This window comes from Fusarium poae, chromosome 2 (genome assembly GCF_019609905.1).
Source record: "Fusarium poae strain DAOMC 252244 chromosome 2, whole genome shotgun sequence".
In the NCBI taxonomy this organism is placed as follows: domain Eukaryota; kingdom Fungi; phylum Ascomycota; class Sordariomycetes; order Hypocreales; family Nectriaceae; genus Fusarium; species Fusarium poae.
The window spans coordinates 16,440-31,104 of record NC_058400.1 but is presented as its reverse complement, the minus strand read 5'-3'; the positions used below and the strand labels follow the sequence as shown (position 1 = coordinate 31,104).

General features: G+C 49.3%; 1 protein-coding gene across 1 annotated transcript; it reads left to right on the top strand.

The window, feature by feature from the left end:
- Positions 1–10,919: 10,919 nt before the first annotated feature.
- Positions 10,920–14,195, top strand: FPOAC1_003940 (uncharacterized protein; the record flags this gene model as incomplete). Its single annotated transcript, XM_044848495.1, has 1 exon — positions 10,920–14,195. The coding sequence occupies one exon, from the start codon at positions 10,920–10,922 to the stop codon at positions 14,193–14,195; it is 3,276 nt and encodes a 1,091-aa protein (XP_044707204.1).
- Positions 14,196–14,665: the final 470 nt, after the last annotated feature.

Below are 14,665 nucleotides of genomic sequence, written 5' to 3'. Positions count from 1 at the left end.
TGGCAGAGTCGTAGGGCGTTGTCACTGAGCGTTGCGAAGTGTCACGTCTCTTAATAGTGAATAGAGCGGGTTAGGCGTATTCAGGTAAAGAAGTTTTGTTGATAGCTGGTAGGCCATCGTACTATCTAGTGCTAAGCGAATGTATATATACATGAGGTTATGCAGGTCGAACGAGGTCGGTTCGACTCTGTTCGACAGGCATGCAAGGCGAACGAGGTCGGTTCGACTCTGTTCGTCATGCAAGTCGAATGGGGTCCGTTCGACTTGTATAGGGTAGGTCTATTCTAAGTGGTGGAAAACGTGGGGTATGTTATCTCACGTGGGTGGAGATTAGTTGGGTCGTAACACGAACCCTTCCAATCTGAGTCTTGTTCTTCTCAAGAAACTCCATATGAAAGAAGCTGTAGAAGTCCCAGCCCAGCCGCTCGATGGCTGTTAATTGAGCAGATGTTGAATTAATATGCGATGAGCTAGCCATAGGTAGTCGAGATTCTCAGAATAAGTGCTTAAGCATATGACACACTAATGGTGCCTAAAGCGCCTAGGATTTGCAGTGAGATTCATAGAATCAAAAACAATAGAGACAGGGTAGCTCGGCCATAGCATTGATTGAAAAGTCATCACTCGCATGTGGAAAACATCGAATCGAAGAAACCTCTTAACTTCTATCTAATGAGGGACTGGGAGCTGGCTTCTTGTAGCTATGTTTCGTCATAAGCAGCATTGATGGTCTTTAGGCAGCCGTATGCTGCCTTGCGCTAGTTAATGATTACACCGGGCAAACCGGTGCGGTCGGGTCGGGCTAGGGTTAAGGAAAATAGAAAAAAGGAAGAAGAAAGAAGAGAGGGGAAAAAAAGAGAATAAAGAAGGAAAGAAAGACTAAAAGAGAATATAGATAAAATATAGTTAAAAGTTTATAAAAAGAGTCTAGTTAGTTAAGGCCTTATTTGAATATTCATATAGCCATGTGTTGAATAGTGTCAAAAGGAAGCTCATGGAAGTACCCGTTGGCTCATGTGGGCCCGAAGGGCCAGGCGAGCTCAACCTAGCAAGCTAGGTTGGGCACAAAATCGTGAGACACGCACAAATTCGTGAGACATCGGAAGGGCCCGCTTTTTGGTGCGATTTTCAGCTTTTGGATATTCCGTGCATCACAAGGCGTCCAAAAATGTAAGTTGAAGGCGAAATCGGTAGTTTGAAGCTGCTCGTGATGATGGATTGACTATTGAATATCTGAAGGCCGGGGAAGTGACTGTTTGAGCACCCAGGCTATGCTGCTTTGCAGGACAATTCCCCATACAAATTATAGTATATCTGCGTCTTCTGTGGCCCTGTAACTGGATTCTGCAACTATTATTTCCTCCCTGATGAGATCTCGAAGTGAATCGTGAAGTTGAGTGCGGTGTTGAAAGGGGCAGGGTGTAGAGAGACCGGGCCAAGGAGAGGACAACGGTGACTCGTGATTAGGAAGGCAGGGCGGCGATGAGGGCATCTCCACGTCGTTAAGGCATGACAAATCGAGAAGTGGGAGTATTTCTTCTTCTTCTTCTTTATCGCTTTCTTCGCTGGCGAGCGGATGCGTAAGTTGGAAAATAACACTATCGTCACTTCCGGGGAGGGCTGACCAATCTACCGCGTTGAGCGGCTTCCCTGCGAAATTGGCATTGCGAATAGATTCTCTAACTTCCTGCGGTAATTGTGTATCTATCATAAAGCCGTCAGTCTTCTCATTCAGTAACTCGGTCATTTTGGATCGCTGAGTATCCATAGAAAGGTAATCTTTATCCTTCCCGGTGTGTTGAAGCCATTTCTTGAACTGTAGCTTCTTTAGAACGCCGTTCACGATGACTTCCTTGTTATCCCGCCACTCTGATTTGAAGCGCTCGATTTCTCGGATCGCGATACTGCGTGCGGTACGGAGTTGAGATTTCCCCTCTTTGGCGCGAGTCTCTGCGATAAAGGATTCTTGTTGATCACGTATTTCTTGCAGACTCACGTTGTGAATATAATCCCCTATAGGCTTTGCTTTCTTCCCTCGCTTTCTCTTATTGTATTGCTTCTCAATACGACTTCGCCGATCGTCAGCATATCTCTTAATCGTATCCTCTAGCAGCATAGCTTCGTTGACGATGTTGCGGATATTCTTGAGACCAGCGCGAGTGGGAGAACTGAGGATATCGTGATATCTCTCTCCAACGTGTTTGGCGGTATCAGAAGCGGCGGAAAATCGTCCTTCTGGAGGCAGAAGAGAGGCGTATGCAGGATCAACCGCTTGCTTCGATTTCAACTGCTTCTGGAGAAGATATGAGACTGCAGGTTGGTCTGTAGGTGGAAAAATCCCTGATTTTTCGAAGCCTGAGATAATATGAGCACGAGTGAACCCTTCATTAAAGATTTCCTTTTTTTTTGCCATAATCAGCATACATTTTGCAGAAGAAAAAGGATTACTAACTTACCATAAAGGCACCAGCAAAGTCACGGCGGTTAAATGAGAGATTTCCCTGCCGCAATGCCTGACGAAGCTTCTTCTGATGCGCATTCTTCATCCACTGAAATACTCCAACATCCATCGGCTGCAGCTTATGCGTTGAATGAGGAAGCAAAAAGGCAACGAGGATATCGAATTTAATGCAGTACTCACGGAAGGCAAAGGCGCCGTGACCGGTGAAGCCGTCGATAATAAGAAGCCGCCAGATCTTCTCTGCAGGTGTGCGTTCCTTCGGAGGCTCATCAAATGAAATGTGATGCTCGAGCGGTTTCCTAAGATGCTCATCACATCCAAAATACTCTTCAAATGATAGCTGACGATCCTGTACAGTAGCAGATTTCCCCAAGAATGCCGGTTGAACTCCATCGCCCACTCGAGCGTGATATCGCCGTTCGAGAACGCCGACTCTGACTGTGCAAAGCGCATATTCGGATCACCGTCGATATACGCCCACTCCAAAGTAGGGAAAGACTTAAAGATAAGCCAGGGAGGAATCGTATCTCCTATAGCATTTCCGGTACCAATAACTGTGCAGGTTTCTCGGTCGGCAGGAGAAAGAACCTGGGCAGGAGACTTCTTCTTAGTGCGTACAATGAGGCATTCTACTCGCTCTCGCAGTATTCCTACTCTAACTCCCGCCTGGTCAGCATTCCAAATCTCAGAAGCGCCGATCTGCAGCTTCGTGATGAGTTCAGCAAGTCGTTTAAACCACTCCTTTACATCGTCAATGCCTGCAACTTCCCACGCTTCACGGGACTTATCTAACGACTTCAAAATCGATTTATCTAGCTCAGGATGATCGTCACGGAAGCGGCGATACCACATTCTGCTCACAGGCTGCGCATCAGGGTTTCTGCGGAGGCGCAGCGTGTTGGCTGCATCTTCAACTTCGCCTTTGCAAGCAGGAAGTCCTGATCTTTCCATCCACATCACGAAAGCGACGATAGCTTCCTCTTCTTCATCTGTCAGGATTCTCGGGCGACCAGCGGTCTTGAAAGCGATATCGTTCAAATCAGAGGAATTTGCAGCTTCTAGCTTCTTCACGATCCGTTGAATAGTTGCACGAGAGGAGCCGTGATGCCGTGCCTCGGCATTGCGAAGAGAAAGAGGCTGCTTGCTGACTTTGGAAGCATCGCGAGATAAGCCCTTTTGGTGCCGGGCACGAGAAAGAACAACCGCTTGCGCAGCTTTTAGATTTGCCTGTGACGGCATAATGAGGTTAGACACAATTTGTGCTCTTTTCACTGATTTCTGTCCTGACTTTAGGCGTTTTCACATACAAAAAGGCACAAAAAGGCGACACGGGCAGGTGCGGGGTCTGTCTCACGATTCTGTGCGTGTCTCACGATTTTGTGCCCAACCTAGCTTGCTAGGTTGGCTCGCCTGGGCCCTTCGGGCCCACATGAGCCAACGGGTAGAGGAACAAGCTATTATTCGATTTATCCTCGACCTAGATTCGCGAGGATTTCCTCCACGACTGCGTGGTATTGAAGAAATGGCCAACCGATTGCTTGCTGATCGCGACGCATCACCTGTCGGCAAGCGCTGGGCCTCTAACTTTGTCAAGCGACATAAAGAGCTCAAGACATGTTTTCATCGGAGATATGACTACCAGAGGGCCAAATGTGAGGATCTGACTGTTATTCGCAATTGGTTCAGGCTTGTACAGAACGTAATTGCAAAGTATGGCATCCAATTAGATGATATCTGGAACTTCGATGAGACTCAGGCTTGCAAACAAATAAATCAAATCAAATCGGGGGCCTAATTTGATTTGATTTGGATATTAAAATTGGCGATTTGATTTGATTTGATTTGATTTGGATCGATTTGGATCTTATTTGGATATCTGGATTACCCCACTTTTCTCCCAAGACGATATACATTGAGCAGCTCCTATGAGATCCGCTTTGAGACGCCCTCTCTGAGCCGTGACCATTTTCCCGGCGAGGCTGAATATCCGCTCTGGCTCGGATGACATGGCCGGGACTGAAAAGAGATCAATTGCCATCCGCGACAGACGTGGATACTGGCGCCTTCGGAGAAGCCAGTATTGAATCGGGTCATCCACTAAACAATCGCCTGGATCGGTTGTGGCCACCCACTCTGCATACTCATCGCGCATGGCAGACGTCGAAGGCGCAGGCTGAGTACTGAGCTTCCTAATCGAGGCCATAAAGTCGTCCAGGTCCGTTGTCTTCTTTGCAATAGTCGGCTGCCCCGGTAGCGCATCCTGCTCGACGGAGAGGTTTCGATACTCCTCCCATAGCTCTTGCACTGCTGTCTTTCCTCTGATTAACCAGCCCGGATGGTCAGCCCACTGCGACTCGACAGTCGACCAGCGAAATGCGGGATGGAGGACAAGCGCCGCGAGGTAGGCAGGGCTATCCTCGGTAAGGGTGTAGTAGGTATTGGTCCAGTTTCATCCAGCCGAGGTTGCAGCCAATCCGTAGGTGCGGTTCCTCGTCTCGTTCATGTTGTAACTTAGCCTCTTCCAGATGCTTCAAAAGCCACTCCATCGTTAGTAGAACCTCCCAAATCGCGCCAAATTTGCCTTCTTGAGGTCGGCCTTCTAGGTGTTTAGTCGTAATCTTTAATGGTTTCAGGATTGCCAGATACTCTGCAATTATTGACCAGTCCTCAGCGGCCATCTTATCGTCAACAATCGCAGGTTTCTTGCGGCTCTTCTTCGGCATCGGTTTTATCCCGTTCTGTGTCCTCCTGGCCACGTACTGGTTCCATTCTGTTACCTCCGCTTGGACCAGAGAATCGAGTGCGTTCCGAAGCAGGTAGCCCCGCTCCATCATGGCTTCAGACGAGTTCCAGCGAGTAGCGTTGTCGGTGATGACGTCGTAGGTTGTTTTGTCCTCGAGGCTTAAGGCGGTGTTCTCAATAGACTGGAGCTTGTGCAGCTTCTCAATGCGCTGGCCGGACCTTTGCACCCAGTGAATAATATTGTGCAGTTTGCCTACAGGACCCTTTGATCTCCAGAGTTGGACCTCATCTTGGATTTCCTTGTCGGCTTGACAATCCTCTTCAAATGCGTCGACGTCCGTGCCGAAAAGAATGGATCTAGCGACGAGATTAATGATGTGACCACAACAACGAAGCCGACGATGCTGCTTCTTGAAACCCAATTCAATACCCAGATCTTCAAGACACGTGTCGTTGCTGCCCGCGTTATCTGTGACAAAGTACCCAGTGCGCTACTCGATCCCGTATTCATGTAGTATCTCGCTAACGCGGTCGGCAAGGCTTTCGCCGCCGTGGCGACCTTCAATCCGTGGCAAGCCTAGGAGAAATGTACGGAACTTCCCTTCATCATCAAGAAAGTGCACGGTGAGGCCGAGCAGAGAGGTAAACCTGCGAGACGACCACGCATCAAAGGAGATATTAATGCGGCTGAGAGAACGGCCAAGTAATTCCGTCACGACGCCTTTATGGCGACTGAAGGTCCGAACAATCCATTCGCGAATCGTGCTATGGGTGGGAAGACTTCCCGAATCCACGATGGCACTGTTTGCGTACGCCATAAGATCGCGAAAGTATGGGCTCTCAAGCTTGTAAAATGGGATATTATCGCATGCCACCCAACGTATGAGTAAATGTTGAAAGCGGGCAGGTTCGAATGATGCTATAAATGCGTTCATCAAGGCTTGATCCTTTGGCCGATGAGGGTCTAGGTCAACCATGTCGAAAAGAGTGCGTTGTTTCTTCCTCTGCGGTGGCATGGATCCGTCTTTATTGATACGGTGGATATCTTCCATGTGACCGTTTGCTTGGCTCGTAGATGCAGCGTCGTACATGTGGGTGACCGTAGCCTTCTTCTGGTGACACATTTTGCAAAGCCAGAATCGGTGACCGGAGCCGTCTTTTTCGATATCGAATCCGTGTTCCCATACCCACCCTGTCCGCGGCCTTCTTTGATGTTTGCGAATGGAATACCCCGAAAGGCGATTCCAGTCGATGCCTTCATAGCCGATATAGTCGACCGAAAATGATGCGTCATCCGCCGCTCCTCCTTTGGTCTCTGACGAACCGAGGTCAGGGCTATCAAGGAGGCTAAAAGCAGTAGAAGGAGCACTGGAAAGAGCTCTTGCCGCCCGGTCAGTATTCGCATATTGAACCATATCAAATAAACCACGAGAATTATCGTGAATTGCCGATCGCTTTACAATATTCTCAGATCATTCCATTCATGGAGTAGTGCGGTGTGTTCATTGCAAGGCCGACATAGGCTTAGAATAAACTGATTTCGTATGCAGCGCGTCGCATGATGGTAAGAAACCAGAATTTCGTGTAACCTTACGCGACGCGGGCAGGGGCATAATGACTGGCAGTGATTGGGCCAGATCACAGAAGTGGGGCTTATCCAAATAGCCAGATATCCAAATAAATCTGGACATCGCGATTTGATTTGATTTGAATAGATTTGGATTTGATTTATTTGTTTGCAAGCCTGCAAATGATTTCCTCACAATAGTGTAGCCAATCTGTAACTCGGTCATAGGTATATGTTTATTTTCCATACCAGGTCCAGCCTACTAATAATCTTCTCTATATTTAGGACCAGTCTCCCTCATCTTTAATGGGCTTTCCACTCTCTGAAGCATCTAGAAGCTCCTTAACAGTCCATGGCTTATATGTGTAGCCAGGTACAGAGTTCGTGTTCTTAAATGGCGAACCATTAAGGAGGTGCTCCGCACATGCACTATAATTCTCATATACGTACTGCTCGGGGTCATGGCGTAGCAGCCAGTCTCCAGCTACTTTGCCCAGTATCTGGGGATTCTTGGCGACAGCATCCCAGTCGGTGTTGTGGAAGATCTCGCGATTTTTGAAGCCCATTTTCTGTGCGCAGGAGACTCGTTCAAACCTGTTATCAACGTGTATTTGTCAGCCCCTGTAGCATCTGCTCCTAACATCTGGCAGCGAAATATGGCTCTTTAGGTGCCACGTACCTCAAGTGGTTATGCACTTTCGTTGCCAGAGATACATCCTTCTTCCCGGCAATACCTAAACACGCTGCCAAAGAATACGCATCCTCCATGGCCATAGTCCCACCACTAGCCGAGGTTGGCAGAAATGAATGTGCGGCATCACCGATCTGGACAACGCGGCCGCCAGGTGACGTCCACCGCGGTTGAGGGTCACGCCACATAAGTTTCCAGTCAAGAACGCTTTGGTTGGGTGTTGCCTTGATAAGCTCGGTCACGAACGGCTCCCAGCTCTCGACAGCCTGGAGGGCCTTGTCGATCGATGTTGTCTTCGCCCAGTCTTCTTCGGCAACACTGCCTTCCTCCTACATGAGGTTAGTATACAACCGCACAGCACAGGTCGTGGTATGTGAGGGTACATACTCTGCGAGTCAGAAGCCAACAAATCTCTTCCGCACTTTTGCAAACAACGATGTGTGCCCCTGGACCTGCGTGTAAGGATGTGCGGTCATTGAAACCTCCGAGCTCTGCCGCGATGACTGGATTTTTGAGAGCCGGTGCCACCGGGAATGTGACACGATAAAGCACGAATCCTGAGCTGATTGGGGGGTCGTTACTGCCAACGACCAACCCACCCGATTTGGAGCCAACTCCATCGGCCGCCACCACCACATCAGCGGTGAGACGGCGCCCATCAGACAGGACCACACCACCATGGTCGTCCGTTTCGAAGAATTCTGAAGCAGTTGCGGAGAACTCTATAGGGATGCCAAGCTGCTCGACGTACTCGTAGAGCAAGTTATGCAGTTTCGATCGGTAGATGGGCAGAGATGGGTCGTCTGGGATACCGATAGGGAAGGATCCGATCACAGTCCCGTCGAACTTTTTCGTAACAATCGTCGGGGTTACTGCCTCTTGTCTCGCCCGTTCCATGAAACCCGGCCATTTCTTCGGGGTCTGGAGGGCAGGGCTTGTAATTGCAATAAGTTCGCCTACATCAAACGTTAACGCGCCACTCAATGAGCTAGCATGTACAGCACGGTGATTTGTTTGAAGGTGCGAAGGAGTTAAGACGGTTCTTACCTGCAGTCTCCCCACGGAGTCGTCGTTCGATAATCTGGACATTGTGACCCTTTCGGTGAGACTCAATAGCGAGGGTTAAACCTGCAATACCACCCCCGATAACAAGAATGGAGATTCCGGTATCTTTTGCTCGTTCCATGGTTGAATTTGTGCGGGCCGATGAAAAGATGTTTGTTTTGAATTGATTCTTGCTGGCTTTTGAAGGTTTGAAATTGTTCGTGTGTTGGATGTACTCAATACACTGAAGAGATCGACTTTTATAGTAAAAGACAACTACGGTGGACAGGCGGTCAAGGCCCGTCCGGAAGATCGGGTTGTTGCTGTATCCGCCGATTTAGCGATTTTGGTTCATTCAACTGGATAACTGTGCCATAATCCCAAAACATGCGGTGTAAATGTCTTTACTGTAATCTGGAATTTGCCTACACGAATGCCGCTGTGGGGAATAAAAGCTTTGGTACCAGTTAAGAAAGACTTAGAGTCGCAGGGTTCACGTCTTAATAAGCGGCATTTCGGAACTAACACACTCTCGGAATCATGATTGAGTTGTACTCCGAGTGGGGGGCGAAGATCTTAGGCATTAAACAGCTGTATGATACTACGTTGCTATAAAAATAAATATGAGGGTCCGAAAAATCATCGGCAAATGGATAATATTAACGAACGGCTAATAAATCAAGTACGAGAGCTCTGTTCACTACTGTCCAAGCTATGGGATATTAACTATCTGTAGCAACTCAGACACCTATGCCATAACTTCAAACAACTAACGTGTTTGATAAGCGAGTGGGCCAGACAAGCGAGTGGGCCAGACAAGCGAGTGGGCCAGACAAGCGAGTGGGCCAGACAAGCGAGTGGGCCAGACAAGCGAGTGGGCCAAAAATCCTAACCTTCTCAATTAAATCAGCAATAAAATTAACTAGTTACCACAGGTCCTTATATTATGCCCGGCCCTGCCGCATTTGCTACAATGTGAAACCCCCGGTCCCTTTGACCTTCCGCGACCACCACTTCTCGACGATTCGGCTGCTACCTGCGTATCAACATCCATCTGATCAATTGCTTGTGATGCCTCTTCTATAGTCAAAGGCCCTCCTTTCTGTAGTCTAGTCCTTTTCCCCCTCTGCGGGAGGTGTCGGGGCAGTGATGGATAGCCACGCGTGTTGTTTCATACTGTTTCATATGAAACTGAAACAGTTCATGGACCCGGTTTCGTATGAAGCAGTAACTCCCCCAGTTTCATATGTTTCAGTCGGTTTCATATGTTTTATATACAGCCGATGAGTCCCAAATATCGTAGTACCTTACCAAGAAAATTTCGCAAACAAATGCCTTCAACGCAGTTAGAAACGTGCTAATAGTAAATATGTGTCGCATAACACCACTAGGTTCGTGCGCCTGGATATAAAACGCGGCCTGTACTTTAGAGTCGTGTCTCTGGTTTCACATCCGGCTTGTCGCATCAAGGACTCCAATCCTAACGACACGAGCTTAAATAGCTATGCCTGAACACATGGCTGTTCAATTTCATCTGTTCTTTAGATAATTCTTATCAGTTGACTGGTGCCATCACTGACCCCTGTGGAATTAATTGTCCGACAACATGTCATCAGCTTCGCCCGCTCCCTTGTTATCGGAGCCTTCTACATCATTATTCCAGCTCCAGATTCAACTGAAAGAGGACTTTGACGCGTCTTGATTGGGCCGTTATCCCTGTTTTCCTCTTTCACTTGAAAGGGGCTACTTGGCGAGACTGCCGAGACTCCACTTTCAGCGATGGTAGGGGCGCTTTATCATCTCATTGGTGCTCTGGTCCTAACCCTGGACGGTTCTTATAGAGTTTGAGGTGGTAGCTCAAAGCTTCGCAGCGTGTGTAATACATGTAATATAATTAAAGTTTGATTACGGAATTCCACGCGAACAGCGCGTCTTTGACGCGCACTTCTAGGACAGGTCCAAACTTTATAGAGAGAATAGCCCTCAATGTTCTTCAAAGGCAACTTGCAGTAAATGAAGACTAAGTCTTGAGTTGCGAGACGGGATGGAAACGCCAGAATTACACATGGGGAGCAGCCCCCATAGCCGTGCCGGAGGTTGCCCAGATTCAAGGTTTACCAGTATATAAAGGGTTTCGGTGTAATATTTGTCCTTATACGGCAGGACCTTCACGATTCACAACATCTTCAGACAAGATTAGGGATCATATATCAAGCCATAAGATAGGAATGACGCCAATGCGAGCGGAAGAGTTGCGGAAATTCGAGTCCTGTTATATGCAGACCTTCTGCTCCGCCAAAGGAAGAATTAGATATTTCGAGATTGACCCCATCTAATACTCAAAATTAGATAGGCCTATATTATTTCTATTTATACAAGTACTTGTTCCTGTGAAGAATAATTCAGTAGTTAGAATGGAGATTGTAATTTTGACTATATGCTGGCCTGTAGTAAAGGGAGGGGCTGACAAGGTGGTAAAGCGGTGCACATGGCGCGAACCAGGGAACTTCAACAGCAATCTATCGGCACTCACCTGGACTGCCCAGCTCATCCTGTTCGACTTCGTGTGCTTCCAGAAGCAGGACGACGAAGACGGAATCCCCGATCTGCTGGATCAAATGTGCAAGAAGTACTTTCAGCAGATGGCGGAGACACCTTTCGGGCATGTACTGCAATGGAGGCTATATCTCTTTGCGGCCTCCCGCACCAGTCTTACCAAGCACCAAGCCCGCTGGTCCCTTGATGGGGAAACGGTCGACTATATGGGGACGAAGCTACACATGGAACAAGTGACACAGCTGGTCGAGTCTGAGTTCCGCCAGGCGCACTCGCTTCTGTATGATAAGCTCTTGTTTGGAATGAGGGATGTTGCTCCGATCGAGGCGTGGAGGCTGCACGACGATCTAGATGTAGACGACTACGGCGCTTCGTGGTTGACAGACGGGAGGAATCGAGAGATACTGGCGGGGACGCATGACGCCCTGCTCCGACAGATCGAAGAGAGGGCGGATCTACGGCAGGTATTCGTGCGGCTGGATCCAGACGGTGGGGTTCGCCTCTGCCCCAAGGCGATAGCTATCTATGAGGCGCATGTTCAGGAGTTCCTCAAGAGGATGCTGGCACCCATCTCGGTTCCTTCGGGCCCTCCATTACGCTCCCCAGAACTACTCTCCATCACGTACATCAACACGGGTGCCCGCCGCCGATCGGTATTTCTGTGGGAGAAGATGGTCATGATATATGTGCGATACAGTAAAAGCCAGGAACAGACCGGGGAGGAGAAGGATAACATCAGGTTCCTACCCCCGGCCGTTGGAAACCTCCTCTTGGCATATCTCGCGTCCGTGCTGCCGTTGCGTCAGGCCTTTCTGCGTCAGAGCAAGCCGGGGGCTCTACTTTCGCCATACCTATGGTCAAAGCTTGGTGGCGAGGTCTGGAGGGACGGTATGGTCTCATCCTGCCTCCGGAGGGCATGTATGCGGGCAGAGGTGCCCCAGTTCCAGGTGGCATGGTGGCGCCAAGTTGCTGCTTCTATTACAAAGGAGAAGTTCGGCGCCAGGGAGCAGGCTAATTTCGACATGGGTGAGATCGCGGCATCTGAAGAAGTTGAGGATGAAGCGGATCTTGCGTACCTTGCCGGGATGAGCAATCATAGTTTCCGGACATTTAACTATAGCTATGCCGGCAGCACGACCTTGACCGTGACAAGCTCACTTCACCGTGCCTACCGAGCGTCTCAAAGCTGGCGGTCTCTGTTTCGGATCGATCAAGTACTCCAGGGTAAGCGGCCCCCTACCGTATCGGATACACAAGCGCAAGGGCTACTCGGTGCTTGCAAGAAGGTACGGTTTCGTGCAAGGCCGGCTGCCAAAGAATATGGAATCATCGCGGCCGCCCGTAGGCTGCATAACGACCCAGAGCTACAGTTGCGTCGCCCTGGTCAGCGGGATGCCATGCTGGCGACCATGGGTCCACGTGCACCTGAGCAGGTCATCGTCGTTCTTGCAACGGGTTCGGGGAAGACATTGGTATTCATGGTCGGAGCCACACTGGCGGGAGCTGAAACAACCATCCTGATCCTTCCCACTGTAGCCTTACGTGGTAATATGCTCGGGCGTCTTGATAAAGTCGCGCTAAAGCACCATATCTGGCGCCCAGGCTCGAAGAAATCAGCCCCCATCGTTGTTGTATCGGCCGAGGCAGCTTGTACAGAGGCGTTCCTAGAGTATGCCAATCGACTGTCTGATAGACAGTGTCTAGATCGGATCGTGATCGATGAATGCCATCTCACGATCACAGCAAGCTGTTACCGACGAAGTATGTCGCAGCTAGCATGGCACGTACGGCAGATTCGTACACAGACTGTCTGGCTGACAGCGACACTACCACCAATCTATCAAGAGCTTTTCTTCGAGCACAATAAGCTCGTGCGGCCGCATATCGTCAGAGAGTCAACAAATCGTCCTAACATCCGATACATCGTCCAGCAAGAACGTGGGCTAGGCAATCTATGTGAGCAGGCAGCTTGTCTTGTACAGTCTTGCTGGACCCGGACAGACCTGTTCAAGAGCGAGCGGGACCGGGTCATTATATACTGTCCGACGAAGGATCTCGTGGCAGAGCTTGCTGACATGCTCGGCTGTCCGTCCTACACAGCCGAGTCCGGCACAGAAGAAGAGAAGATGGCGATCATAGAGCGATGGCTAACGGCAGCCGATTCGCCCATCATCGTGGCGACGTCAGCGCTGGGTCCTGGGTTTGACTACCCTCATATTCGATTGGTCATTCACGTCGATGCCCCGAGCCTTCTGACGGATTTCTCTCAGGAGTCAGGTAGAGCGGGTCGGGATGGCGAAGTAGCCGAGTCGATCGTTTTACTTAGTGCAGCCTGGCAGCCGCAGTTAGGTCGACCTGTAGCAGCAGATAAAGAGGCCATGCAACTGTATCTTTTGCAGGAATACTGCTCGCGCGGGGTCTTGAGCCAATTCCTTGATAGCAAACCTGACTGGCGGTGGTGCATGGAGGGCGATGAGCTCTGTAGCGTTTGTCCCGAGCATCATGTGCAATGCCGACCGCCTACCCTAGAGTTCCATCTACCACGGCCCCTACGTGATGAGACTGAAGCCGGACAGGACGGGGACAACGGCAGCGGTGACGTTGCCGTTAGTGAGATGATCTTTACTGGACCTGCCGAGGTGCTCCATCAGGACCAAGTACGTGATGAAGAATTGAGTCGGTATGAAAGAGATCTTGAGACAATGAAAGGCTGCCGTCTCTATTGCCGCGTAGAAGGAAAATCGTTTGAGCATACCGTAACAGCTTGTGCTCGACGTTTTGATTGGATTCGAGCTAAGCAAAAAGCACTTCGAGACTGTCAGAGCAAGAAGAAGGAATGGATGGACCGGCACGCTGTGTGCTGGAAGTGTTACCAGCCGCAAGAGATCTGCCGAGCTGCGGATCCAGAGTACGAAGGGGACAACTCATGCCAATACCCAGATATGGTAATGCCTCTATGCTTTGGCGCATTTAGTCAACCAGGCCGTACTAAATGGTTCTTGAAGCATTTTAACGAGTCATTTAAGACATGCCAGGAATACATGTTGTGGCTTGGTAAAGGTGCCTCTCTAGGCGGTAGTCGATGTGTGAACGCCAACTGTGTAGCTGCTCTTTTACTGGGAGAGTTTGAGTAGGGAGAAGGGAAGGAGAAGTATTGCTGTTACTTATAGTATATCCTTATGATTATTATGAGAGACTATATATTCATTGTATCAGTGATGCTTTTAGGGACAGGGTTGGGATGGTCTAAATGTCTTAGTGAAATTTTAGTCGCCGGCCAATACTATGGTTAATGTCACAGCCTGAAGCCTGAAGCCTGAACTGATCCTGATCTGAGGGCGCTATAGCTATATATATGAGAATGCAGTGTAAGGTCAGGGACCTTACATCCTAGTCTTTTGCCATTTAGTGCAGCGGTAAGACCCTGAATGCATCCAGGGACCCTGGCCGTGACAGGCTGGGCGTTGGTGGGGACACAAGTCCCCGATGAGTGGGTACATAAGACACGCCTGGCCAATGAGAGCAGAGGTTATGCTTTCAAGTTATCGTCGTAATAGAAGTCCTTCGGACTGAATCATCTGATTGGATGCCGTATTTCGCAATT